Source organism: Thunnus maccoyii, chromosome 22 (assembly GCF_910596095.1).
Source record: "Thunnus maccoyii chromosome 22, fThuMac1.1, whole genome shotgun sequence".
NCBI lineage: Eukaryota > Metazoa > Chordata > Actinopteri > Scombriformes > Scombridae > Thunnus > Thunnus maccoyii.
In genome coordinates this window covers 22,152,755-22,180,588 of record NC_056554.1, presented here as the reverse complement: position 1 = coordinate 22,180,588, position 27,834 = coordinate 22,152,755, and the positions used below count along the sequence as shown (strand labels likewise).

At 38.4% G+C, this 27,834-nt stretch overlaps 1 protein-coding gene and 1 long non-coding RNA gene across 3 annotated transcripts in view; one reads left to right on the top strand and one right to left on the bottom strand.

Annotated features, from left to right (window-relative positions):
• Window positions 1–1,848: 1,848 nt before the first annotated feature.
• LOC121889577 (FHF complex subunit HOOK interacting protein 1A-like) lies at window positions 1,849–27,406 on the top strand. Its single transcript, XM_042401626.1, has 18 exons — window positions 1,849–2,292; window positions 5,835–5,883; window positions 7,325–7,560; window positions 9,412–9,604; window positions 10,009–10,230; window positions 11,810–11,972; window positions 12,615–12,726; window positions 17,102–17,203; window positions 18,067–18,123; window positions 18,207–18,293; window positions 19,223–19,390; window positions 19,490–19,569; window positions 20,179–20,351; window positions 20,721–20,832; window positions 23,102–24,480; window positions 25,407–25,585; window positions 25,674–25,794; window positions 26,954–27,406. The coding sequence occupies exons 3-18, from the start codon at window positions 7,456–7,458 to the stop codon at window positions 27,196–27,198; spliced, it is 3,498 nt and encodes a 1,165-aa protein (XP_042257560.1). The 5' UTR covers window positions 1,849–2,292; window positions 5,835–5,883; window positions 7,325–7,455; the 3' UTR covers window positions 27,199–27,406.
• The window catches only part of LOC121889821, a 33,931-nt gene continuing 33,275 nt past the window's right edge, over window positions 27,179–27,834 (bottom strand). Inside the window, exon 3 of one of the 2 annotated variants that reach the window (XR_006093648.1) lies at window positions 27,179–27,262. This is a non-coding gene — a long non-coding RNA (uncharacterized LOC121889821). The remainder of the gene's footprint in view (window positions 27,263–27,834) is intronic. The other variant, XR_006093649.1, reaches the window with a different exon arrangement.

The window sequence follows — 27,834 nt, the reverse complement described above, 5'->3', positions numbered from 1 at the left end:
AAATATACGTTTTATATTTTTATGTTTTTGCTTCTACATGACGTTTTATATACCTGATATGCTTTTATAGATTGTTGCTATTTTATAAACATCAGTTTATTCTTGTGGTTTATATTTAATGCCAGTATGCAAGCCAAATCCCCTTCAGGCTAATAAAAGTTGAAGTAATACTTTCAAACCAAGTAACATTTTAATAGACTTTTAAACTACAATTTTTACATTGTGGGCCTGATTTTTTTTACTCACGTGAAGAATATGAATTAGCAGTATCAAAAATCCATGAATGACTTGTTTTAAATTGTTAAATCTGTGGTAGTTTCAATATTTGGCCACTAGAGAGCAGCACTGCCATCTCTCTGTCTCGGTACCAGCAGTAGAAAGTGACTGTCGAGGTCGGATATTGTACTACTCTGTGAAAAATACGCAGTAATAATGCCTGGACAGCTTAAAAGTAGCTAGTAAAACTTCTTTTCCTACAGATTTGTAGCTGCTTCCTGAAAACTTAACACAAAACCATTCACATAAATACACAAGCAACAAAACGTGAGCCGCAGTTCACATCTGGAGACAAAATCAAGTTTCTTCGTGGATACTTGTGATGTAAAAACGTACCACAATGTTTAAATTTACTTTAAAGGACTTATCAAAGGACTACCATTAAAGAATCTGACTTTTTAAATAACAAATAAGGATGCTCCATATAAATGTTGATAGATGTTTTGCTAAAGGTATTTCTTAAAGGAGACAATAGTACTGTTTAATGCAAATAAAACATAAAACAGTATAATTTCATTAGTAAGTACTTTTCATGATAGATGATTGTAATTTTTTAAAACTCCAACAGCAATGTATCCTACTTTTTAATTTAATTTTATCACCAAATTATCAACACCAATACATTTTACATTAAATGAGGTCACTTATAAACCAGATGATGATGATGATGATGATGATGGTTGGTGGGTTGGCTTGGATCCAGGTGACCTGTGTGAATTGTTTGAACAGCAGATTAACGGCTCCTGCTGTGTTGCCACACCAGCTGTTAACCTGCGTTTCCACGGTGATTAACGCAGCTTCGTTAACAATATCACTCAGCAGGAGGGATATAGTGTGTGTGTGTGTGTGTGTGTGTGTGTGTGTGTGTGTGTGTGTGTGTGTACTTGTATTTATCAGATTGTCGGGACAAAAATCTGTTCACACTGTCATGATGTTCACTTTATTGGAACTATTCTACTATATTAAATTTTAAAGTAAAGACTTGGCTTTAGCATGGTAAATGTCAGGTTATGGTTAGAGTTGGGGTTCAAACTGTCCACCTTAAAAAAAAGTCCTGGAGGTGTTCTTCCTCATCAACCAACTGCAAATTTTACATACATGGTTTCACCGAACAACGACAGCCCTGGTTAGATAAACTGAACGACAGCGATGTAAAGAACTTCATATTTCAGATTTGAACTGCTTCAAAAACATAAGTACACAATCTGTATGTTAAACTATGATTCATATGATTTATAATATATAAGATGTTTTCTCTCTTGTTCTTAGATTCAAAATCAGTTTCAGTTTATTCATTTATTTGACAGGGACATTGCATACTAATTATATGTCTGAAAATATGCCAGAGTTAGCTAAAAAAAAAAAAAAAGGCTAATTTTCATCTGTATTCCCTGAGTACATACAAAAGATAAAACATTCTCAGTACAATTAAAGAGCATAATATCATACAATACAATACAATAAGACAATATTATATAATAAAACACTCCCAAATGCATTAAAAGAGCATGATATAATACAATGTAATATTATAAAACAATACTATACTATAAGAACAACAGCATTATACTGGGAAATAACTTGACATTACTTGCACATTTAAAGTTTTGATTACTGGTAAAGCAAACCTGCACTACTACATTAATGAATAATTATGTTTTTACACTGGAAAACTAAACAGATAATCAAAAAAAACAACAAAAATTCACGCAATTATCGCTTTATTGGAGGGGGCGTGGCCTGCCCCCTCAGGGGGCGGGGTCAGAGGGTTACCTAGCAGCCAGCAGCGAGCTGACTGACGGTTGAGCGGCTTAAAGCTTTAGAAACGGAGCAGCGGCCAGAAACGGGCTGCAACAACACAATCATCCGGTTTAAAACAAGAAGACAATTCACACAAGAGATTTATACAAGTTTTCTGGACTGTAACAGAGTTTACTTTTGTTTTTTTTTGGGGGGGGGGAGGCGAGGAGAAACAGTTGGGAGAGACTGACATTCCTTCATCTCTCAACAGCCGAGGTAAGATCTGTCAGTTAACTCACTGCAGGTTCATATTATCACCAGCTGTCTGTCTAAAGGAGTCTTTGTGTTTAATTCAGAGTTTATCACATGGAGAATAACAGTTATATGAAATACAAGCGTGTTTACAGAAAGACAACAAACCAGAAGAGAGTACAACAGAGTAAAGTGCGCAAAAATTCAATAGAGATGAGTGTAGAATACAAGATCTTACAGCTTTATTCGGTGTAATATTTCAGTAGAAGCACAATAGAAACATTTAAACAATAAACAATAAAGCAGAGCTGAACATTATAGAAGACAAACATAGTTATATCACAGATTTTGAGTATTTAATTTCACAAAAAGTCAATTATAGTCTATTTATGGGCTTTCTATCAGGTGTGTGTGTGTGAGTCTTGCTGAGTAATGCTGGTACAACAGTGAGGTGTGTGTGTGTGTGTGTGTGTGTGTGTGTGTGTGTGTGTGTGTGTGTGTGTGTGTGTGTGTGTGTGTGATGTAAGATGTATTAAGAAGTGTAACAGGCACAGTTCAGTGACCCTGACTGACCTGCACTCACAGTGGTGGTGTGTTCAAGTGCATTAAGCTGTTAAACAGTGAAACTGTTCAGAGCTGTGACAATTAGTCGATCGACAGAAAAATAACCTGCAATCATTTTGATAAATGATAGTAAACAGTAACATTTCAGGCAAAACGAGCAAATTGAAGACATTATTGTGGCCTCTGAGATTTTTCTTTCACTAATTTTACATCATTTTGTTGACAAAGTAATCGTTAGTTGAAATCCAAAAGAGAAACAATATGCAAACGTTGATCTTCTCTTGCACCGAAAACGATGTCACTCAGCAGCTTAACCTCAGATCACAGATGTCAGAGCTTTGAACGCACGCCCTGCTCACAACTGCATGACACTTATATCACACTAAATTCCAGTGGTGTTCAGTGATACTTAACTGGTGCTTGTACTTCACTTTTCATTTTATGCTTCTTTATACTTCTACTTCACTACAACCGAGAGGGAAATATTGCAATTTTACTCCACTATATTATGCTATTACATAAACATATGACAAAGCAGACTGAACTACATAACTGTATAGAAGGTAGTTAAAACTAGCTGAACCTCGACCAGCTACAACAGCAAAATGATTGCAATCAGCTTCATTGTAGTATTGAAGTATGTTGACTCTGGTTTAGTAGCTCTCACGGTATTTACACACAGTTCCAAGAACAATATACTAGAGGATACACATAGATATACAACTAAAAGACAGAATAAATATAACTAAACATAAACATACAGTACAACTACTGTGAAAACCAGTAAATGAAAATACATAACACTGTTAAACTGTTTCTGTAAACAATCAGCAAACGAGTGCTGGAATAATTATTGTATGGTGTAATAAGTTATTTGTATAGATGTACATTATATTAGGACTGCAACTAATAAACAATATTGATCACTGTTTCCCAAAGTCCAAAATACAACTTTAAATGTCTTGTTTTGTCCCGACTAACAGTCCACAACTCAAAGAGATTCAGTTTACTTTCACAGAAGACTAAAGAAACCAGAAAATATTCACAATTGAGAAGCAGGAATCAGAGAATTTGGACATTTTTTTTCTTTGAAAATGACTCAAGATGATTAATCGATTATCAAAATAGTCGTTTAATCGACTAATTGATTAATTGACTACTCATTGCAGCTCTACTTTTAACTATGAGGGCAGTCTATCTCAAACCTTAGGTGAGTGGGGGTCAGAACCTTCCTTTCTTAGATGTATTGTAAACAAATAATTCAAAATATATATATATATATATTGTTATGAATCAGGGGTTTAATCCCCTCAGCAGTTGGTATGTATGACAGTTGCTAATTCCACTTCTAAATATATCCCTAATATATGTTAATAAACATGTGGTTCAGCCCCCCAGTAGTTATCATACAGGCCCTAAAATAGTACTTTTGACTGCATAAACCTGAAAAAGTAAAAGTAAAAAGCTCATATTGCTTTTTTTTGGAAGACACTGATAAAAAAACAAGTTATTTTGTTGGTTTAGGACTTCTGAAAACTGCAAACCAAGCAGTTTCTGTGAGAAACAACCAGCTGTAAGCAGGACTGAAGGTTTAGTTTGTTTGTCTTATTCTTAAAAAAAAAAAAAAAATCCATGAGATCGCACCGACTGTGCAAACACTGAAAAAAAACCACATTCAGCTCCTTCAGCGACAGCATCGACCTGGACAGAGACGTTTCTCTGAAAGGTTGCAGGTTTGATATCTGTGTGTCTCCTGCTGAAGTGCCCTTGAACACTGAGGTGAAGTTTGTCATCATCATAATTAAATCTCAATCAGCCAAATGCCTGAAAAAGTGAATTAAAAAGCAGGTCAGAAAATCTGAACACCTCCGACCCGTGTGTGTGTGTGTGTGTGTGTGTGTGTGTGTGTGTGTTTAATCCCTGGTTTATGTGATGGCATGTGATTGTCTGACTTTAACTGGGACAGTATGTGACACACACACACACACACACACACACACACACACACAGTGGTGGTGGTTTGGGATTAAACATCACTGTCTCATCTCAGATTACTTCCCTCTCTCTCTCTCTCTCTCTCTCTCTCTCTCTCTCTCTCTCTCTCTCTCTCTCTAACACACACACACACACAAACAGTCGTGTTTCCATCACTTCAGAGGACATCACATTGACTATAGAGCTGCAACAATTAGCCTAATCGATTAAGTATTGATAATCAATTAATAATCTTGAGTCAAGTTTTCTTTTAAATTTCAGCTTCTTAAATGTGAATATTTTCTGGGTTCTTTAGTCTTCTATGACAGTGAACTGAATATCTTTGGGTTGTGGACTGTTTTTAACCATTTTTCACCATTTTCTGACATTTTATGGACCAAACAACTAATTGATTAATTGAAAAAAATAATCAACAGATTAATAGATAATGAAAATAATCATTAGTTGACTTACATTCCTTTCCTGGATGCTTACCCTAACCTGCCTTTAACCTTAAACCAAGTCTTCACCCTAAAATCTAATGATTTGTGTTATTGGGGATTTGCTTTTTGTCCCTGCAATGTGACTGTGTAAAGAGATTGATGTCCCCACAACATGATTAATACCTGGTACACACACACACACACACACACATACACACACACACACACACACACACACACACACACACATACAGATTAGAGTCCCAGATGGTAAAAGATGGATTTGTAAACTGCCCAAATATATATGTTTATAAAAAGAATTGGGTTAAGGTTCAGTTATGGTGAGGGGTTAAGGAATGTGTTACGTCAATGAATGTCCTCACTAATAGAAGTACAAACATGTGTGTGTGTGTGTGAAAAAGAGAGAAAGCAAGGGAAGTAATCTGAGATGAGACGAGATGAGATTATTAATCCCAAACTACCACCACTGTGTGTGTGTGTGTGTAATCAAGCCAGACAGTTTACAACCTTTCAATCACTTCCTAACTCTCTCTCTCTCTCTCTCTCTCTCTCTCTCCCCGATAGGACAACAGCCCACAGGCTCGCTCGTCCATGTCGCCGCAGCAGCACAGAGGTAGGTTCAGGGATTTCTTGGAGAGCTCCTTGGGAATTCATGGAATTTCCGGGAACGCCCAGGGTGGGACTCGGACGAGTTCCCATTTTTCCTGTTTGCTTGTTTCCGCTGACGACCGTCACTTCCTGGCTCTTGTCAGATTTTGGACAGAGAGAGAAGGAAAGGGAATAAATAGCTCTCTGCTTTTATCGTTGACTGATTAAGTCGGTATTGATCCCCCGGCGAGAGAGGATTTCCTCACTTTCCTCATTCAGGCGTCAGAAATGTTCAGGATGCTGCTCATAGATTCGGAGGTTCTTTCAAATAAACAAAATATAAAGAGGAGAAATAAACTCCCTGTAGGACTGCATAGCTTTGTTAGTTTGATTTCAGTTCTCTGGCAGCAGAAACAAAACCACATGACAACGACAAACCCACAAACATGAAACAAGTGACCATAGACAGAGTTTGAGGTAAAAGATTATAGTATATTTAGTGTAGCGTTGTATGTTTTAGGACATTAACCTCAAACACAAACTTGTGCATTTTAAGTGAATACCGACAATTTTCTGAAGCATATTTCCTTCCTTCCAGACAGCCGCTGTGGCAGTTAATTTCATCACACTTGCTTGAGATAAGATCAGATTCATTACAGTAAACGTTTACTTCTTTATTTTCAAAGTTATACTGTTTTTGACATGTGAACTCAAGACTCTTTTTGGAAACTTCCCTCCATTTTTAGATTTACTTTAGTAAAGATTTAAGGCTGCAGAAGAGCAAACTTTTTAATGCATTAACGATGAACCCCTCATTAAGTTTGATTGGGCTATTGTTTGATTCTGGATTGGATTTTCCAGATACTGTAGCTCATGAAAACACTGCAACTGATAATTTAATTCTCTAAATGTGAGCTTATATATCTATCTATCAATCTATCTATCATATATATCAGCATGCTCGCAATAAAATTGATGGGAATGTCATTAGTTTTGCAGGTGTTTGGTCATAAACTGTTTGACCTGATGATAGTGCTAGATGAAAAGTCAAAGGATCACCACATTCAGTCGGATTCATCCTCAATAAATGCAAAGTTTCAGAGCGATCCATCCAATAGCTGTTAAGATATTTTAGTCAGGTGATTAACTGACCGACCAACACTGCAATCCTTAGCGTCACGCTGCTAGCATGGCTAAAAATAACGTTTGTTGTGATGGATTACCTTCCTGCAACCTCAAATCTCTGCAAGCTGATTTTCAAAACGCAGTGAAATGAATTAAAACCAACGGCTGCCTGAAAGGAAAGAAATCAAGCTAAAAACATGCTAATGTACAGCAACATATATATATCTATACTTAGCAATAATTGTCAATAATGTAGTGAATGGGCTAAAATATGCTGGTGTTCTCCTGGAAGTGGAAGCATGTTGCAGAAATAGTGAACTGTAACTGTCCTCCTCCTGCAGGCCAGCAGCTGCTCACAGAGCCCAGGGACAGAGCCTGATCCTGGGCTGAGAGAGCCAGCCAGTATCCCTCCTGGTCCCAACTTTGACACTTGCTGCTGGAACATGCTATAGCCACCTGACCGCCAGTCAAAATGATGGCCTCGGTGGTCGTCAAGGGCAACCGGAGGAAGTCCCTCACACTGCAAGGGGTGGACCCGGAGACCTGTATGATTGTGTTCAAGAACCACTGGGCACAGGTGAGTCAGTGTGTGTGTCTACTGAAAAAAAAACAACTCACTTCCCCGTTGTTCTGTCATCGCTGTTTTCTGTCTCTCGATTTCAGTCTGTCCTATTTTTCTCATAATGGTTGGCAAACACAGTGTGTGATTGTGCGTTAATGTGTGTGTTTGTGTATGTGTGTGCTTCGTAGGCCCAGACTTTGGCCCTTAAACACAGGATCCATTTAGAACAAAGCTCTCTCTACGCCAGCCAAGAAAACCCACACACACTCTGTGTCTGTCTGTATGAGTGTATTGTGTGTGCGGTCCTTGTCTGAAGCAGCTGAGGTCAAAGGTTAACACAAGTCCAGACAGTGAATTACATTCTTCTCTCTCTCTTTCTCTCTTTTTTCATTCATGTATTCATCCCTTGTTCTGCTGTATCTTAAATGTCTGCTGTATCTTAAATTACCTTTAATGATAAATTAGGCTTTTCTGTTTACATTTACAAATTAATTATGAATATAATTAAGAGGCTAACTCCAAATGCCACTGTTTTTAGAAACACAATGAACAAAAACCTAATAAATTAACATTAATATTAATATTTTACCAAATTTTGGCAAAAGGGATGGACTGTAAATCTAGTCCAAAATGAAAAAATGAAGCTAAAATACCTCAGTCGCCCCCTGGTGGCCGGTTGCAGTATAGGTCATAAACTCCGCCCCCTCCATGTTAGCGGATGGGACGTGTGCCAAACTAAAAAATCAAAGTAAACGTCAAATAAATTTTTGCCAAAGATGGTTTCTGTCACAATACGTAGTTCTTATCACAGTGATGTCTGTATGTACTGTATGCAGCTTCTTTATATTATGTATATTAAGTCCATCTTTTAATATACAGTCTATGGGATGGACGAGCAGGCAATGACCAACATCAGTTGAACACATTGCCCAAAATTTCTTCCTCTTTTTAAGCTTTAATATCTTGTTGATATAAAACACAATTTACAAAATTGCCACCAAGGCGCAAATTAGGACTAAATTTAGGTTTTTAAATTTGGAACTTCTTGTAGGAAACATTTAATTGACTGTATTTCTAGAGATTTATTGGAGGTTGTTCCCATTCACTTCAACATAGTCAAAGTTTTTTAAGCACCTGATGGCCATTGGATGAATTGCAGCCTAAGACAGTTTAACATTTCCTTTAATGTGTAGCTATGGTGGTATTGTTTACCCTAAATTGGCTATAATCAATATTTTAAGTATGAAATGACAGTGTGTAATGTAGAGAATTATCAGCGACTCTGCAGCTCCCCTCGTCTTTACGGAGCTTTATAGTGAGTTTCAGCTCATTGTTTATCTGTCCGGCTGCAACTTTACTGTTTTGGTTCACTCTCAGGGCTCTCATAGTGTCGTTTTTGGCCGCAGCAGGCAGCTGTTTTCAGAGAAAAAGCTCTAAAAAGCCGCTGTACACTACCTGCTCAGCACCAAACAGCAAACAGACACAGTTAGCTGTAGACTAGCTGGTGAACACAGTGAAGCATTTAGCAGCTAAAGAGCCAGATATTTCACTCAGGAGTTGGTATAGAGCAAAAACAGAGCTAAAAGAGAGTGAATATTGGATTTACATTCACCTGGTGGACAGAAACACGACTCCAAATGAACGATAATGTTGCTCCATAACTGCTGGATGTGGAAATAAGTAAATGTTTGCCAACAAGTTCAACATATCAACTTAAAAGTTAATGATATGTCAGTGTTGTGTTCACTTGTTCCTGCTGTCCCAAGTGGCCAAAAAAATCAGTTGTTGCAGGTTTAAAAATAAAAACAACATTCAGAGTAGAGGCCACCAGAGGTCTGGTTCAGTGTCTCTAATGTCTGTCTCCAGGTGGTCAAGATCCTGGAGAAACACGAGCCGGGTCGTAGCGGTGCGTTGAGTTTCCTCTCCAGTCATACTAGTAGCAGCAATGGCGGCTCAGGAACATCACGTCTTGGTCCGATCCCGGCTGATGAGGCCAGTGCCGTCCAGAACTACGTGGAACACATGCTCTTCCTGCTGATGGAGGAAGAAGCTGGGCAAGGTGAGATAAACTATTACTTTACTTCCACCGCAGCTCAACAGGGAAACACTGTCTGAGGAAACACAAGGAGGGAATTTGATGCTAAAAAGACTGTAAATGTGTCAGATATCCACTTGATATAACTAACTCAGACTGCTGAAGCCTCACATAAGCTTCACATCAACTTTTAAATGACTGCGTGGACACACTGTGGATTTTGGCCTCCATCACTTACATTGTAAGTGCATTATGAAGGGATCTTCTAATGGTCAGTATGAAAAGGTCACAATAAAAATTTGTTACAATGCTGAATACAGTAGCTCAACACTTTTCACGTTTACGCATCTTTGAAGCAGCTGCAGCGTGTGTCTAAATCTACTTTAGGTGCATTAGCTATTATGGTCATCATATTTGCCTGATCTCAGGAGGAGCGATGGGTCCCATCCTGGAGTTTGTGGTTCTGGAGGGCGTGATGGAGAGGCTGTTTCTGTGGAGCCTGAGGAGACAGTTTACTGAGGACATGAAGCTGGAGCAGCTCAGGATGTACCAGATGCTTCTGTCTCAGGCCAGACAGCCTCTGCTGCACCATAAACCTGTTCTACGGCCGCTCATGATGCTGCTGGCCTCCTGCGCCGGAGCTGGAGCTGGTAAGTTCATGTAGAAATGGTTATATCTATACTTACTGCTGCTCTAAAAACTAAAAGCCCTCTCAGTGCAGTAGAGGTTTTGTCAGTGTTAAATGGGATTCTAAAAGGAAACATACTGTTCATGCTAAATTCAAAAATGAAACTTTCTAAAACTGTAAGCAATATTTCTCACTTCTGATATTTTACATTTGGCATGCCAATTTTGTTAGTTTATTTGTGTTTCAACTACAAGTACTTAATTTAATAATTTAATAAGTTACATGTTTAAAAAAACATTTAAACATGCTCATTTAAAGTGAAAAATAAATGTTTTAAAATGTGCAATATTGTATTGGAGCGACAGTAAGTTGACACTTAAACAAGTTGCAGAGTCAGTTTGGGTGTAAGTTTAAATTTGTGCTATAATAAATAATAATAATAAAGAACTTTATTTATACAGAACCTTTCATACATGAAATGCAGCTCAAGGCACTTCACATAATTTGCCTTAACAAAACATTTAAGGCACTTTAACAATAACATACAATAAAACTGAGTTCAATACAATAGGCATGGCAATAATAATGTAAACAATCTCCTTAAAAGCAAGATTTAAAAGGTCTCGAAATGTTTCCTAACCTGTTAAATGACACTGTCCCATCTGTAACTCTAGTTCGGGATCACTTTTACTCGTTCTGACTTTTGGTTGTAAAATTTAAAGAGTTAAATGAGACCGGGGTTATGAACAGTAACCTCGTTATTTTGGGTACACTATTTTTGGGCTTGTGTATAAAAATAAGGGTGACTGGTATGAGATTAAAGGAATTCACATATAGCTTTAGTCCATAATAAGAGAAAGCTGTCTCTCCAGTCTTGTCCAGACTGTCGGTATATTTAGCGTCGTAGTATTTAATGAGCTAAGCGTGTGGGTGTGTATAGAGAGAGACAGTTAACCAAATGTGGTGCTGCTAAACCATTTAAGGGCTGCAAACTAGTAGTAAAATTTTAAAAATCATTTCTAAAAGTGACAGAAAGTCAGTGTAAAGATGCTAAAATGGGCGTGATGTGCTCTCTTTTACTTGTTTTGGTTAAAACTCTGGCCAGCTGAGGCCTGTTTGTTGATTTCTTGGGAAGTCCAGTTAAAAAGAGCATTGCAATAGTCCAGATGAGAAAAGACGAGGGCATAAATCAATTTATTTGGATCATCCAGTGCCAGATATTGTCTGACTTTAGAAATACTTCTTTTGCTTTGTGAAAATTAAGTCATGATCTACCTTCTGTCTCTGATTGAACCTGCTTTTCCAGAGTTTTTAGTGGTTGACATATCAGTTGAAGTGTAAGTGATGAAATGACATTTCAGTGTTTTTGTAACATTTAGTACAAGTAACAAAGTAAATTAATTGAGACTGGAGTGCATCTTTGCTTACATCTCTTTTTAATCTTTATCAAACTCTGACTCTGGTTTCTGGAGTTTCTTTAGCCATCTAATGACATGTCATTAATTTGAAGTGGTTCACTAGAAAACTGGGTGATGCTGGTTTCATGTGCTTGAGGAAGAACTTGTGAACTGGTTAATTAATCACCTTCGTCCCTCCTGCAGACAGCGGCGGTGTTGTGGAGGCTGAACTGGTCCTCCTGTTGAACCAGCTGTGTGTGGCTCTGGTCAAAGATCCCTCAGTGCTGGAACTGTTCTTCCACACCAGCGAGGACCAGGGAGCCGCCAACTTCCTGCTCTTCTCCCTGCTCATACCGTACACTCACAGGTAGGTACAGTATATACACACCAAAGACGTAAGCAGATGTAGGTTTTGGGTGCAGAATGGGTTCATTGTTGCCTCTGCAGTGAGTGTTCACATCAACCTCCAAGTCCTAATTACGACTGGGAAACTGGGATTTTTATAAAAAATTGCTTCATAATAAAAAAGTATATGAAAACCAAGCAGACATGGTCGCCTCTCGTCAACCAAAGTCAGCTGTTCAATTTAATTGAACCCAAATTTAATGGATATAATGTAATTTTGTCAGTAAATCCTCATACAATCCCTTTAAACCCCTTTCATACAACCTTCCTGAGTTGTCAGATGTCCTGAACACTCACAAGTCCATAAGAAGGGAATCTTTCTGATCCCCTCCGACATGATGTGAACACATCATAAGCATCTCAGAGGATGACTGGTTGGGGTTAGGTAACAGATTGGGGTCAGGTTATGGTAAGGGGAAACACAAATTAACAGAGAATGTGCAAGTAACAGGAAAAACAATGTAATAACTTTATTTAAAGAGTAATTAATTGTATTTTCCAAGTAACTGGCCCAATACTGCACACATTTAGGGTATATCACACGTACAGACAGAGCCATATTGGTAAAGCAAAAAGTCTAACCTTTATTATCTCTCTATCTCAGACAAGGGTCAGTCGGTCAGCAGGCCAGAGATGCTCTGCTGCTCATCATGTCTCTGTCGGCGTCGGAGCCTCGAGTCGCCCAGCACATCGCCCAGAACACATACTTCTGTCCTGTAAGTGCAAACACACAAACATACGTCAACTACTGGTACATTTCAGCCCGCCAAAACCCAACATCTCTCTAGAATGAGGAACACGTTGATCTGTTTTACAGTGTTGATTCACATTCAGGACAGATAGTGTAGCTCCGTCATCACTAAACCTTGATGGCTCATCATTCCACGACAGCCGAGGAGACAAATGACGTCTCTGCTCATTGTCACAAGTTTCATGGTCATCTCATGTCTGCCTGAGTGTCTGTAACTCTGAGGAACTTCAAGGATCAGTTTGACTCAGTAGACTTGAAATGCTGAGATAAACCTCCTGCTGTCTTACTGTTGCATTCTGCTTTTTTCTGCTGCTGCTTCCAGATTTCATTAAAAACAATGACAGGAAGATATATACATAAACATAAAGTTTGCTGCAACTAGAGGGCCAGATTTATCCTTTAGGGTAATCAGGTTTGTGGTTACTTGATTAAGCACAAATTAATTTAAGAATATGCACTATGAAAGCACAATATAAACTGAAATATTGAAAGTATTTTAAATATTTTAACTCAGGGTTCCTCTACAGAAAGGGGTGTGAAGTTAGGTACAGTAATAATACAGGTCTTGCATTAAGGCCCCTATAATTTCAGATTATAACATGCTTTAGTGGTGCATAGAGTACTTCCAACTAAATTAGCAATTAATTCAGTCAACTCTAGAGTGTGTGCAGCCGTGGTGCAGTTGCCTGCTTTGCCTGGTTGGTAATTCAGCCTCAATTAAGCCTTAATTTTTTTCCTAAATGTTTCCTAAAATTGAAAATAAATCCTTGTTGTATCTTCATTGAAAACTACTGTTTTTGCTACAATGAGAGGAACCAGATTTTTAATGTAAATTAAGATAAGATTAACATGCAGGGGCATTCAAATGTCGCAGCACACATGCATATATATACATAATCTAAAAAAAACTTGAACAATAATAATATAATACCTTTAATTTAAATAGCATCTTTCATACATGAACTTCACGTAAATTGCATTAAACAAACCTTTAAGATAATTACAAATCAAAGGTTGCAAACAATCAATAAAAAACAATAAAACATCTATATAATACCATCTATTATATGCAAATGAAGCTTGGCAAAAATAAATAAAAAACTAACCACTAAATTCTACATTCACCAACATAAATAGCATCCAAAAAAACTGTCTTGAATAAAGTGAGGAGACGAGGAAATTACAGTAAAAAATTACATGCATGACTTTCTGCTGTTTTACTACAGCAGTCCAGTTTTATATGTGATGCAGCCATACATCTGTGAGGAATCTGAAGGTATATTTCACAAACACATCTGCTAGTTTATCCCTCATAGACCTCCATTAGCCGAAGCTAAACTAGGTTAATCTCTACATACTTTCTGTCTGCAGGCAGAGAAATAAAAAAAAAGGCTTTCGTGTGTTTTGAGTGTGTGCGAGATGGAAAAATCATTAAAGTCTCCAAAATATCAGTGAGTAAAATATCAGTGAGCACTGATACACCAGGTGTTGAGGCCAAAAAAACTGTAGACTTCACAAAGAGCCATTTTTGGCTTGAAATGTACGATTTTTGAAGTAATATAGAAGAATATTATTTAAGGGTATTTGAGAAACAGTAAATTCTCAAAAAAAACAAATTGTCCTTGTTGTACTTAGGTATTTCTATGCTATTATTATGATTATTTTTACTTTGTATTTAATTTGTGGTGATTTCATGTTGAGTTTCAGGCTTTTATTGGTTAGTTTTATGTTGTATGTACAGTGTTTGTCTTTTAACATCTTCATATTATGTTGGAAATAAGTGTTTTCTCTTTGACATGTTATCCCTTGAATTTATTTCTATGTCTGTGATCCATAAATGAAACATATCATATCATATCATATCATATTATCGGTTTAACAGGATAAAAACGCCTGTTAAGAACGCAGTCCTTGATCCCTTTACTGATTTTTTTATTTTTATGAATGAGATGGCTGTTTAAATGAGTGGAATCTGTAGCTTTTCCATTCATCTCCCCTCAGCATTGTAATCTCATTATCACAAGTTATGTAATTAACTAATGAGCTCATACTCTTCCTCTGGGAGTGTTTGTGTTTGTGTGACAGGCAGACAGAGAGAGAGATACAGTGGAGTTAGAAATGGAGGAGGGGGGAGGAAAAGTATTATGAAGTGACTGGCAAATGTATAAAAGGGAAAGTGTTAGATGAGGACACTACAGAGTAAACACAAGATGTAGAAAGCTATGAAAGAATTAGAGAAGATGAGGAAACAGAGAGGAGTAGAGCTGCAATGACTAGTCGATTAGTTGATCAACAGAAAATTCATCGGCAACTATTTTATAATCGACTACTTGTTTTTTAACGGGAAAATACAAAAAAAAAAAATGCTGGTTGTAGCTTCTTAGATGTGATGATTTTAAGCTTTTAAGCTTGGATTTCAGACTGTTGATCAGACAAAACAAGACATTTGAGGACGTCAGTATGAGCTTTAACAAATTATATCGGGCATTTTTTGACTATTTTCATGTCCTTATCAGGATTAATTGTGAAAATAATCTGCAGATTAATCAATAAATAAAATAATCGTTAGTTGCAGGTCTAGAGGGGAGACACGGCGAGTAATAAAAGCCTTAATGTCAAGAAAAATAGTAAAAACTACAACAAATAAAAAATGCAAAAATATCACTCAATTTAAAAACTGAGGTAAAAATAAAACATCTTAAAAATAGAAAAAATAAAAAAGATATAAAAACATTAAAAAATACCAGAAACAAAAAGGATACATAATGTTATTGAAAAAGAAGAAGCACATAGTTTGTTTACTTGTCAGTTGTTGTCGGATCACTACCAGTGTGTACTTTGACTGTGTGTGTGTGTGTGTGTGTGTGTGTGTGTGTGTGTGTGTGTGTGTGAAAGTGAAAGGGTGGGCAAAGACACATAAGCATGTGCTACCTCTGTGTGTGTGTTTGTGGTCTGTCATAGGCTACTTTTGGGGACAAATTTCAGATTGAGGACCAGCTAATTGGGGACAGCTTGTGCAACTGGGGACAAAAGTCGTGCCCCAAATTGGAGAAAAGCTGATTTTTGCGTCAGTAGTCAAGGTTAGGGTTAGGTTAAGTCTCCAGGAAATGAATGTAAGTCTATGTAATGTCCCCAAAAGTCATCATATGTGTGTGTGTGTGTGTGTCAGATTTAAACCCATGTGACCACCCTCTGACCTCAATCTTTATGTAGAGAGCAGATTAGTAAATCAGCGTGAGATTGGCTCGAACACAGAGACGGATTAGTAAGCCTGCACGTGATTGGACGGCTGCCTGATTGTTAACAAGACTTGAGACAGCCGGCGCTGCTGCTGCTGTTGTTTATGTTGATGTTGTTGATGTTACTTTCTCCTCTTATCTTTCTTTTCCTTCTCTTTCCTCCCTGTTCACTCATCCTTCCTTTCACCTCCTTCCTCTCTCATCTCTTCTTTCCTTTTTCTCCAAATCATAGGTCCAATCTTTAATCAATATCTTTCTCCACTCTTTCTGTCCTTTCTCTCTCTCTCTCCATCTCTGCTGCTTGTAAAAGAAAAACTAATCTGTGCTGGAATTTAATTTCCACAAAAAACCTGGATGTGTTTATGTGCATGGCCGGATTAATCTCCTGTGGGGCAAAAGTTTGTTGTTTGGCCGCTGTTGACGTCTACTATACATGCTAGTACTCCAAGCTGAAGCAATTGGACAAATCAATTGACAGAAAATTAATTGACAACCATTTTGATAATTGAAGAATCATTTAGGTCAATTTTTAACACAAAAATGCCAAAAATTCACTAGTTGCAGCTTCTCAAATTTGAATATTTTCTACTTTTCTTTGTGTTTTTGACTGTTGGTCAGACAAAACAAGTCATCTGAATATGTTCAGTTGGGCTTCAAGGAATAAAGATTTTTACTACTTTCAAACATTTTATAAACTGAATAATAAATAAAGTAGATACTGATTGACCTATTGCAGCTTATAGTACTCCTTTGATGGAGTAATACTACTTTACTACTTCGATACAAACACAACTTTACAACAAATGAGCTCAATAGAAATGAAAACAATGAATGACATTTGACACAGAGTCCCTCTTCAAGATGACGACCACAAGATTAGAGTTAATATCGTACTTCAGTGGTGCATTTCTAACAAACTTTGGTTCAATCAATTACGAAGACCCAAATAATATGGAGTAAAACCACAATCCAGCATGTTTCAGTGTGTGTTCCTGCATTCATGCACTGTATGTGTGATTCTGCTTGCATAAATACTAATAAACTAGTGTGTGTGTGTGTGTGTGTGTGTGTGTGTGTGTGTGTGTCTGTGTGTGCTCACAGGTGCTGGCCACAGGTCTGTCTGGTCTGTACTCGTCTCTTCCAGCCAGGCTGCAGGTTTACAGTGAAGACTGGCACTGTCTGGACCAGGCCGACTGGCAGCAGGTACTGTAACCATGACGACAGCACAGTGACCAAATGAATGAAATGTAAAAAATGTTGGGATGGATGCTTCATACCTGTGTTTGTAAACAAATGGATGGATCCATGAGAGTAATTAATTCTGTCTTAACGAATGAATGAGATTGAGTGAATAAATTAAAGACAGAAGAGGGAACAAAGGAATCTTTGTGTGTGAACATTTGAGTGAATAAATAAATGAATGATTGAAGCAAAAAGCTGGTGAGTGAGTGAAAATAAATCAACCAATATGAGTAACAAGTCTACAGCCAAGCTACTGTGCTTTAAGCTACGTGTGAACAGATATAATGTTCCACATCTTACTTTCTTACTTTAACGTGCTTATTAGCGCTAAACACAAAGTACAACTGAGACTGATGGGAATGTCATTAGTTTTGCAGATATTTTGTCATAAACCAAATTAAAACTTTGACCAGATGATGGCACTAGATGGAAAGTCAGGAGATCACCAAAGTTATTACAATTTATTCTCATGAATGTGTGAACCTAATTTCATGCCAATCCATCTTGTAGTTGTCGAGATATTTCACTCAAAACCACAAGTGTCAACCTCATGGTGGCGCTAGAGGACAAGTCAGGGGGTCAATACAGATGTCTGTGCCAAATTTAATAGGAATCCATCAAATAGTTGTTGAGATATTTCAATCTGGACCAAAGCGGTGGACCGACAGCTGCGCTGCTAGCTAGTCTAAAAAATACATACATTTGTGAGTGAATGAAAACAATAAAAGAATGAATGAATAGCTCCATGAATGACTGATTAACTAACTAAATTACTGAATGAATGATTGATGATGTCAGTCTTACCTTTTTGTTCGGCTCAACAGGTTCCAGCTCTCGTCCACTTCCTGCACTCACTGGACTTCTGTAGCGCTGTTACCAAGGTAACATACATACACGCACACGCAATAATGATACAGCTAATTAAAAAAAAAAGTGTTAAACTCTCTGCCTCTCTCTCTCTCAGGTTGCTCATCCGTCCATCCGGTCTCAGTTGCTGAGTTACATCTATAACGGCTTCCTGGTTCCTGTACTGGCTCCTGCTCTGCACAAGGTATCAAACACGTCACTGTAGAGTTGTGAAGGTGTTTTGGAAGTGTTTTTCCCTATTCTGTATTCCCATTTAACACTTTTTAAAATGAAATCCTCAATATTATTGAACACAGACACACAGGACTCTCCCAGATAATGTAAAGACCCTATAGGTTAAAGTTATGGCCATAAGTTTTAATTATGTCAACTTTGTTTCTGAGAAATCATGTTTTGTCCGTCATTTTGGCACAAAAGACAGCTAATAATACTACAATACCCATGAGCCTCAGTCACCCTTGCCCCATAATTGCTGAATTAATCTTAGAATTTAACCAAAATTTTAATTAATTTAAGCTGCAGATTGTGTTTTCAGTTTTCTCAACATCATAATCTTTAGCTTTTTTTAGCAGAATTTTAAGCTTTGTGATTGGATGTTTCTTGCTGAAATGCACCTTGGTGATCATATTAATTGATGCCTTGAATTTTTTATGTACAGTCTTGCACCTTCGACTTTTTATCAAAGAACCAGATATTTTCTAACGCAGATGTTCATCTTTTGTACTGATGATTTAACCTGGAGAGTTTCATGGCGATCCAAGCCGTAGAAGTGCTCAAACTGTGACGTCACGTAATTTTGTTAATTGGAAAAATGAAAGTGATTTTTACTGCAGGAACCAAGGGAGCCTGAAATATCTCCTCCCACCTCGCAGCTCTATTGACCTCTGTCTTATTGTCCTTTTTCCACGTCTCTTACATATTATCACCACAAGGGGCCACATATGAAACTCGTACAGTATTTAATGTAATTCCAGGAGGATCTGAATGCAGGTTATGTACAATTTGAACCTGTATATAGACAGACTAACTTCTTATTTAATCACATTCATGCTTACATGAACATTTGTGTGTGTGTGTGTGTGTGTGTATGTGTGTGTGTGTGTGTGTGTGCAGCTGACGGTGGAGGAGGTCATGACCACCACCGCCTACCTGGATCTGTTCCTGCGCTCCATCTCTGAGCCCGCCCTCCTTCAAACCTTCCTCTCCTTCATCCTGCTGCACACACACGACAACGTGCACATCCTGGACACACTGGTCAGCAGGGTCAACACACCTTTCCAGGTAACACACACACACACACACACACACACACACTTCTACAATCGGCTGTTTGATGATCTATGAATCAAAAGAAGATTTCCCCTTTTGTGTGTGTATCAGCTGGGTACGGTGTCGCTGGCTCTGTTCAGGACTCTGATTGGTCTCTTCTGTGAAGACGTCATGCTACAGCTGGTGTTCAGGTCAGTCTGAAAGAGTCAGAGGTCAAATTGTCTTTTGCATGTAATATACTAACTCTACTAGATTTTGTTTAATCTGCTCTGACTGTATGGTGGTGGTTTATCAGGACAGTCCAGGTAGAACTGGTTGTCGATGGTTCTTGGTCTGCTTGATCTCACCAGAGATTCATATTTCAACAGGACATAGATAAAACCAAGCAAAACCATGACAGAAACCCTACCAATATAGTTGATGCTAACATTGAACCAAAACATTTTATCTAAGCCTAACCTAACCTGCAAGAACGCAACAAAATACAGAAAAAGCAGCAGCATTGAGTTCATGTTATACAAAATAAATTCATCACTGTTCATAGGAAATGATATGAAAATAGGTGGTGCAGTCATGTCAGCTAATGCTCAGAATTACAGGCAAAGGCCACACATTTAGCACCAAGGTCAGGGTGATAGAAACTGTCACAGAATTTTCTGGTATAAATATAGATATTGACACTGAGTTTCTCTGTCAAGTAGTTTTCCAAATCTTTCCAGAATCTCAGTATGAATGAACAATAATTAATTATGAAAGCGACATTCCTTCCCTGAGCAGCGTGTGTGTCTGTGTGTTTTCAGGTATCTGATTCCCTGCAGCCACCTGAGCAGGAGGCAGCGCTCCTGCCTAAAACAGAGAGATTGTTATTCCTCTAGTGCCTCCTCCTTCCTGCTCCTCATGCCCTCCTGGTGCCCCGTGTACCTCCTGAACACAAACACACACTCTGAGCACATCCACTGGCCCAAAGGAGCAGGTCAGTACAACCAGGGCTGCAACTAACAATTATTTTCATTATCGAAATCATTATTTTGATTGATTGATTAGTTGAAAATGGTGAAAAATGTTGAAATGTTTTCTAAAGCCCAAGATGCAACCAAAATGACCTTGTTTTGTCCAGCCCAACAGTCCACAACCCAAAGATATTCAGTTTACTGTCATAGAGGACTAAAGAAACCAGAAAATATTCACATTTAAGAAGCTGGAACCAGAAAATGTGGACATTTTTTCTGTACACAAAACGAATAATCGGTTATTAAAACATTGCGATTAATTTTCTGTTGATTGATCAAGTGAATCCTCTTTAACGTGTGTAAAGTCTACTAACTTTAACTCTCTTTTTCAGATCTTTCATTGTCAGACAGTGTTGGTTACTGTCGTGGTTCAGACTTTATGATGGATGTAAACTACCTCCACTACCTCTGGGATGCCCAACAGGCCATCTCCACTTCCCACAGGTCAGTCTCACCTTTGTCCTTTACAATGAAACCACAGAAGAAGAATATGGTTCCGCCTGGTCCTCCTGCACATAGCATACAGAGTTTCTGCAGGTTATCTAAATTAAATTTAAGACTTTTTAAGACCTTTTTAATAACACAGAGAATTAAAGCTAATACCTGTTTCCTATAATCATACTGGCAAGTATGATGGAAAACCAGAAGGGAAAATATGGCTTATAGTTATTTATTCCTTCTTTATTCTTCCCAGCAGCATATAACAATAATTCATAATGATATAATTAATTCAATTAATGTGACCCAGATAAGCAACAGAAAATGGATGGATGGATTAAGCAATTAAAAATGATTGACACTTGCCCATTATGAGTGGATTAGCTTCCTAGTTGCTGTAGCTGGCAGTAGTGACAGTGTTTGCTGCAGGTGTGATGGTGCTGACTAAAACTCCACAAAAAAGGATTAAATCGCTTCCTACAGCACAATTTACTGTCGAAACAATCCCACTTTTAGTTTATAGATGTATAATGTCTCCCGACTGTCAGCAATCTGATAAATAAAAACATTTTATAACTAATGTTACTGCTTTCTACAGACAGGAAAGACTTTTGTAAATTAAATAAAAGACTATTAATTCCTTATGAGGCCTTTTCTTGAGGAAACTGAATTTTTAAGACCTGAAGATACCAGATACCTTCAAAGTATCTTAGATGCTGCTGATTATGGTCTTTAGATTTAGAGGGAAATAATTTCCTTTTACTAACTCTCAACCAGTGTTGAGCAAGAAAAGGCTCCAGAATCAAGTGGTTTGAGAAAATGGTTGGATAAGTGGTTTTAGTCCATATTTCTGGTGTTAGGATAACACATTACTCAACAGATTTATTCTAGAAACACGGTGACGCAATGACTCCAAACAGCTTTGCAAAGGAGTCCACGCCACATCAGAGTGACTGAGCACTGAACTGAACTGAGCTGAAAACAGTTGTTGTTCTTTGAGTATTTGGTGACATCTCCTGGGCAACCTGTGGTAGTGCATTTGTGGGGATGGATTAAATTCAAGACCTCATGATGCAAGAAATGAGGCAGATTGACAAGCACGTCCTGACGGAACAAAGCCTTTTTTTTTGTGGCTGTGATTTTTGTCACGTTGAAGCGATACATCGTTGTGATACTTCTGCTTTAAAAGGTTCGATGCTGTATTGAAACCACTTATTTGGAAGTGAAACTTTATGACACAGAGAAAACTCAAATCCTCACATTTGAGAAGCTGAAAACAGGAGTATTTTGCTTAAAAAATTACTTAAACAAATATTTGATGATAATTTCTGTCAACAAATTGATTAATCGACCAATTGTTGCAGCTATACTTACTTATGTGCAACAGAAGGCCCGATTATAACGGAACTGGTTGGTTTATGTTTGTTGTCATGATCACATAAAGGTGACAACATTGCATTTATGTGGCATGCATGTACATTTATACATTTTATGGCTAACAATTAATATATTTCAGCAAACTCAAATAACTACAAAAACAGTGTGCATGTCCTGTCATACACTTACTTTTTTACAGAAAATGGTGAAAAATGTTGATCACTGTTTTCACAAAACCCAAGAAGACGTTCTTAAATGTTTTATTTCATGCACAACAGTTCACAACTCAAAGATATTCCAGTTTACTGTCATAGAAGACTAAAGAACCCAGAAAATATTCACATTTGAGAAGCTGGAATCAGGGAATTTGGACACTTGTTTCTTAAAAAAATGACTCAAAACGATTAATTGTAAGAATTAAAATAGCTTGCTATTAATTTAATAGTAATTTAATAGCCAAATAATTGATTAATTGTTGCAGGTCTACTGGAATTGAGAGATATAAGAGTTGATAATAAAGCTCAAATTACAACATCAGAGCTTCAACTATTAGACAATTAATTGATTAGTCTGTCGACAGAAAATTAATCTGCAACTATTTTGATAATTGAATAATTGTTTAAATCATTTTTTAACAACAAATGCAAAACATTCTCTGGTTCTCTAGAGGATTTTCTCTGTCATGATCTGAATATCTTTGGGTTTTGGATTGTTGCTCAGACAAAACAAGACATTTGAAGACGTCACTTTGGAAAATGTGATGGTTTGTTCACTTTCTTCTGATAATTTATAGACTAAATGATTAATCGAGAAAATAACTGTCAGATTAATTGATAATGAAAATAATTGCTAGCTACAGCCTTTGTCTTCAGTTCTGATGAGTTCTGTTTTCTTGCAGGGCGTGTCGGCTCTGGTCGGCTCCGTATGACGGGACCGACCCTCCGCCTCAAGAATACCGATCTGACACACCGGGTGACGACATAGACGAGGAAGAGGAAGAGATCGTACAGCGAGTCAAGAGTGACTCCATCTGCTCTGTGGTCAGCACTCCTCCGCCCTCAGCCCTCTCCCCGACCCCTTCCTCCTCGGACACTGTCTCCACGGGCAACCAGGCAGGCAGAGCCAGCTCTGCCCTGGAGCTGGAGTGGGACGATATTTTTGCAGATGAAGATCCTTCTTCATCAGCGGTGCTAAACGCGGCGCTAGCAAATGGAGGTGGTGACAGATGCACTACACCTGCACCTCCTCGACACATCCAGGAAATGCGACGCAGTGCGACGAAGCTTGTGCACGGCTCTTATGTGGAGGAATCTGAGTTTCAGGATGACATTCTGGTCTATGATCTCGTCGCACAGAAAGACACAAAGGCAGCCATTCTGGAGCGGATAACGGCAGCAAATCGGCGGGCACGCGGAAGCTTTTCATATGGGCAGCAGGTGTCAATTCCAATAACGATGACAACGTTATCAGCGAGATTAACTACAACAGGGAGGACGGTAATGGAAACAGTTAACAATATCATGTCAACAAGGAGGAGGAGCGAAGATGGAGGGAAAGAGGAAAGAAAAAGGAGTGAGGATTATGGGAAGGAGGCGAGGAGGAGGAGTGTGGACTGTGGAAAAGCGATGGAGAGAAGGAAGGAGGATGATGACGTACAAGCAGAGCCAAAGGCACATCAGCTTTTTACGAACGGTTTTAATGCAAAGAATCACATCATCGACGAATGTGATGACGCTGATGAAGACAGCACGCCATTTATGCAAGACTGCAACCTGAGTAACTTCACAGCTACTAGCAATCACACACACCCAACATACCAGCAGCACACACACCCCCACACGCCATATTTAGTGACAAACACTTTACCCAATGGCCATTCTGTATTCGAGCCACATGACCCTTCGGTGCCTGCAACCGATGCCAAGTCTCAAAGTCTGCCTGAAAACAAAAAGTCTCATAAAGTCTCTTATAACGGGGACTTCTTGTCCCAATACCAAGAGCTCATGCTGTCTTTAGGGGTGGAGCCAGACTGTGACGACGTCACAGATGACATCAGCACATTTAGAAGGCGGGTCCGAGCGCTGAGGCAAAGATTGGAAGAGGAGGAAGGGGGGCTCGGCCAAGAATTTGTTTTTAGCTCCTCATGGGATGACAGGGAAGAGGAAGGAGAGGATGAGGAGATGGAAGAAGAAGAGGGGGAGGGGGAGGAAGAGGAAGGAGAGGAGAGGAGCAGCAGTAGTAAGAAAGGCAGCAGGAGGCATGGAGTTCCATTTACAGGTTTGTTTTTTCAAGTACATGTGAATTAGATGGTGAAGTAAATAAAGAAGCAGAAAACACCTATCAGACAGCAGACTCTGTATCTATAGTCATCAAAGAACATTAGAAAATTTGTATTGTCATTTTAATAATAATATCTAAATATATAAGAACCAGGCTCGAAATTATACAAAATATGTCTGCAGATGAAATTCTTGTCAAGTCTAGTTTTTGATGTATTTCCAAAGATAACTTTTTTATAATGCATCAAATTAAAGCTATAGTTTTTGTGATTTTCCATCATTTATATACTGTCATAATGTCAGATGTTAAACATGGTCAAAGTTCCAAAACTTGAGGTGGACGTATATAAAAATGCTCCCTGCAAAGTAACCTCTACTTTCTGCTTGTGATGATGTCAGATTATTCATGCATGCCCACAAACAGACGTAAAGGAGAAAAAGAAGTGAAATCCACCTACTACTGTTTGTTTACGTGGCCTCCGGAACCAGAGGAAGCTTCCTGAAACAAACCAGTCAGAACAGAGTAGGCTCAACAGGAAGGGGGCCTTAAAGAGGCAGGAGCTAAAACAGCCTCTTTCATACAGAAGTTGAACTGAGGTGCTGCATAAAGGGCCAGAATAAGATAAATAAGGAGTTTTTGAACTTTAAATCATGCAACGATATTACAATAGAGCCCCAGAATACAAATATAGAAATTCCTAACAGTACTTCAGTGACATCTTGAGGCAGCAGTTTGCATTTTGGATCAAAAAAAGTTAAAAAGCAACAAACAGCTGCATTCAATAAACTTAAATTTATAAACCATAAATGCTGAAATGTTACTATTAATTATTCACTTGCTTTTTAATGTATATAATGGTTTATGTTGTTTCCAGGTCTCTCTCCCTCACTTACACTAACCTTTAGTTTCCCATGATGCCACAGGTCCGTTCATCAGCGTCCTGTTGTCCCGGCTGGAGAACCTTTTGGAAAACTCCATCGCTGTGAATCTGCTGGTGACGGGCATCCTGGCTCAGCTGGCATCGTACCCACAACTTCTGCTGAGATCCTTCCTGCTCAGCACACAAACACACAACCAGCACAATGTCCGCACACTGTACCAGGTGACACACACAGGCATCATAAATGTCTACTTTGATTTCATACTCCGCTGTTTCAGGGTTTCTAAATATGGTGCTTTCCTGTATGAAGGTGTTGGTATCCGTGCATGCTCAGATAGAGCGCTACGTATCAGCCAGACCAGACTATCCTGCCCTGGTCACACAGGCCTGGAGGTTCCTGCTAGCTAAGGACCAAGACAGCAAGCTCAGAGGTTAGTGAAGACATGCACTGCACGTACTGCACATGTTATGTCAAACCACCAAAGCGAGACCTGACAAGGGACTGTGGTGACTGTGTGAATTATTACTCTTGTCTGTCAAAAAAGCATCTAATTTTGACAAGGGTCAGCATTTTTTTTAACCATGACCGCAATAAGTGGTCATGGTTTTTCTGTCTAAACCTAACCACATCCTAACCAGAGGCGTAGCAGATACAGGAAACTGTCTTTACAGGAAATTGTTGATAGAGCCATCAGATAAATAAATGCTCATTTTGACGACAACAAATAACATATTTTGTTGTGTGTTTGGAGGACTGTATGTTAAAAGGGGGCATAACATGCCTTTTGTGATTTTTGTGTTATTTTTATACTGTTATGATGTTGGGTATCTATGTTAAACATGGTCAAAGTTCCAAAACGTGAGGTGATTGTATGTAAAAATGCTCCCTGCAAGTCAAAAGCCAGGGCTTCAGACACTCCGTACGCTTCATTTGTAATGTTACCACTACTTCCTCCTCGTGATGATGTCAGATTGTTCGCACATGCCCACAAATTATTACAAAGTCTTATTTGTAGTCTTTGTTGCTAAGGTTGTTCACATTGTCCACTCTCGTATTTCAGATCAGACTGGGGCTTGAGCATGTGTGGATGTATTTGAGAAGTTTCCATTTCCAAACAAGAAAAAGAAGTGAAATCCTGCTTCTATAGTTTGTTTTTTGTATTTCCGGAGCTTGAAGAAGCTTGCAGGAGGGGGGCCTTAAAGAGACAGGCGCTAAAACGGCCTGTTTCAGACAGAGGCTGGACTGATGGGCTGCATAAAGAGCCAGTATAAGATAAATAAGGAGTTTCTGTAAATCATGCAAAGATATTCCAGTAGAGCCCCAGAATATAAATAGGGACCTGGAAATGTGCAGAATATGTCCCCTTCAAGTTTTAGTGGCTGAAGCAGCAGTTCCTCTAATGGCTACTTAGGTATTGTCGGTTCATCACTAACACTCAGTGATGAGTGATAACACACACTAACACAGAAAAGAAAACTGAGTGCACCAGCCTGTTTTTAGTTGCAGTGATAGTAGTAACAGATGTACCAGTTGTAGTAGGAGTAGAAGTAACAGCAGTGGTATATTTCTACCATACTCGTGTCTTTCAGAGTGCCTCCAGTCTCATGGTGGGGAAATCATCTTGGACGCATCGCTTCCTAATGGCTCGGTGAGGAACGCTCTGGCTCCACCTCCTCTTGGTGTCCTGCCACCCTGCCCTTCCATTCCCCCTCAAGCCAAGAGCCGAGTGTTTGCCATCGTCCTGTACGCTGAGTTTCTAAAAGAGCTGGCTGCCATCGCACAGGAACACAGTATTGCCCCGGACTCTACTGCAGAGGAGTGGGGAGGTGTATGATCAGCTTAAACCATCTGTGAAAACTAATGGAATGCACCAGCAGAGGACTGAGGGCTCCAAAGTCCTAAAAATACAAAAACAAAACATGCAATACAAATTATATTACTTATTCAAGAGTACTACTGGATATTACAATAAAATACAAAGTAAATTATATTACTCATCCAAGAGTACTACTGGATATTACAATAAAATACAAAATAAATTATATTACTCATCCAAGAGTACTACTTGATATTACAGTAAAATATTGGTTTTATTCATAGATTTGTATCTACACTATGTATATTTTCCTGGCAGCACTTGAATATTTTGATGTTTTCCCGGTGAGAATATGGAGGATATTTATATGAAGATTATTTTGTAGATAAATCATTGTTCTGTTTTCTATGCATTTGTGGGATCAGTGCAAATAGTTTTCTACATTGTTTTCTGGAATAATTGCACTTATATGTTGATATGAAAACAGTTTGAAAATACTGAATAATTAATAATTATTCCTGTGGCAGCCATTTTAAATCAACCTCCTACGCTGGATTGCATAAACTAGTATAACAATCAAACTATTCTTACTTAATCACATTAAACTTTACATGAGATAGATTCAACAACATCACAAACAACACCCACAATGCG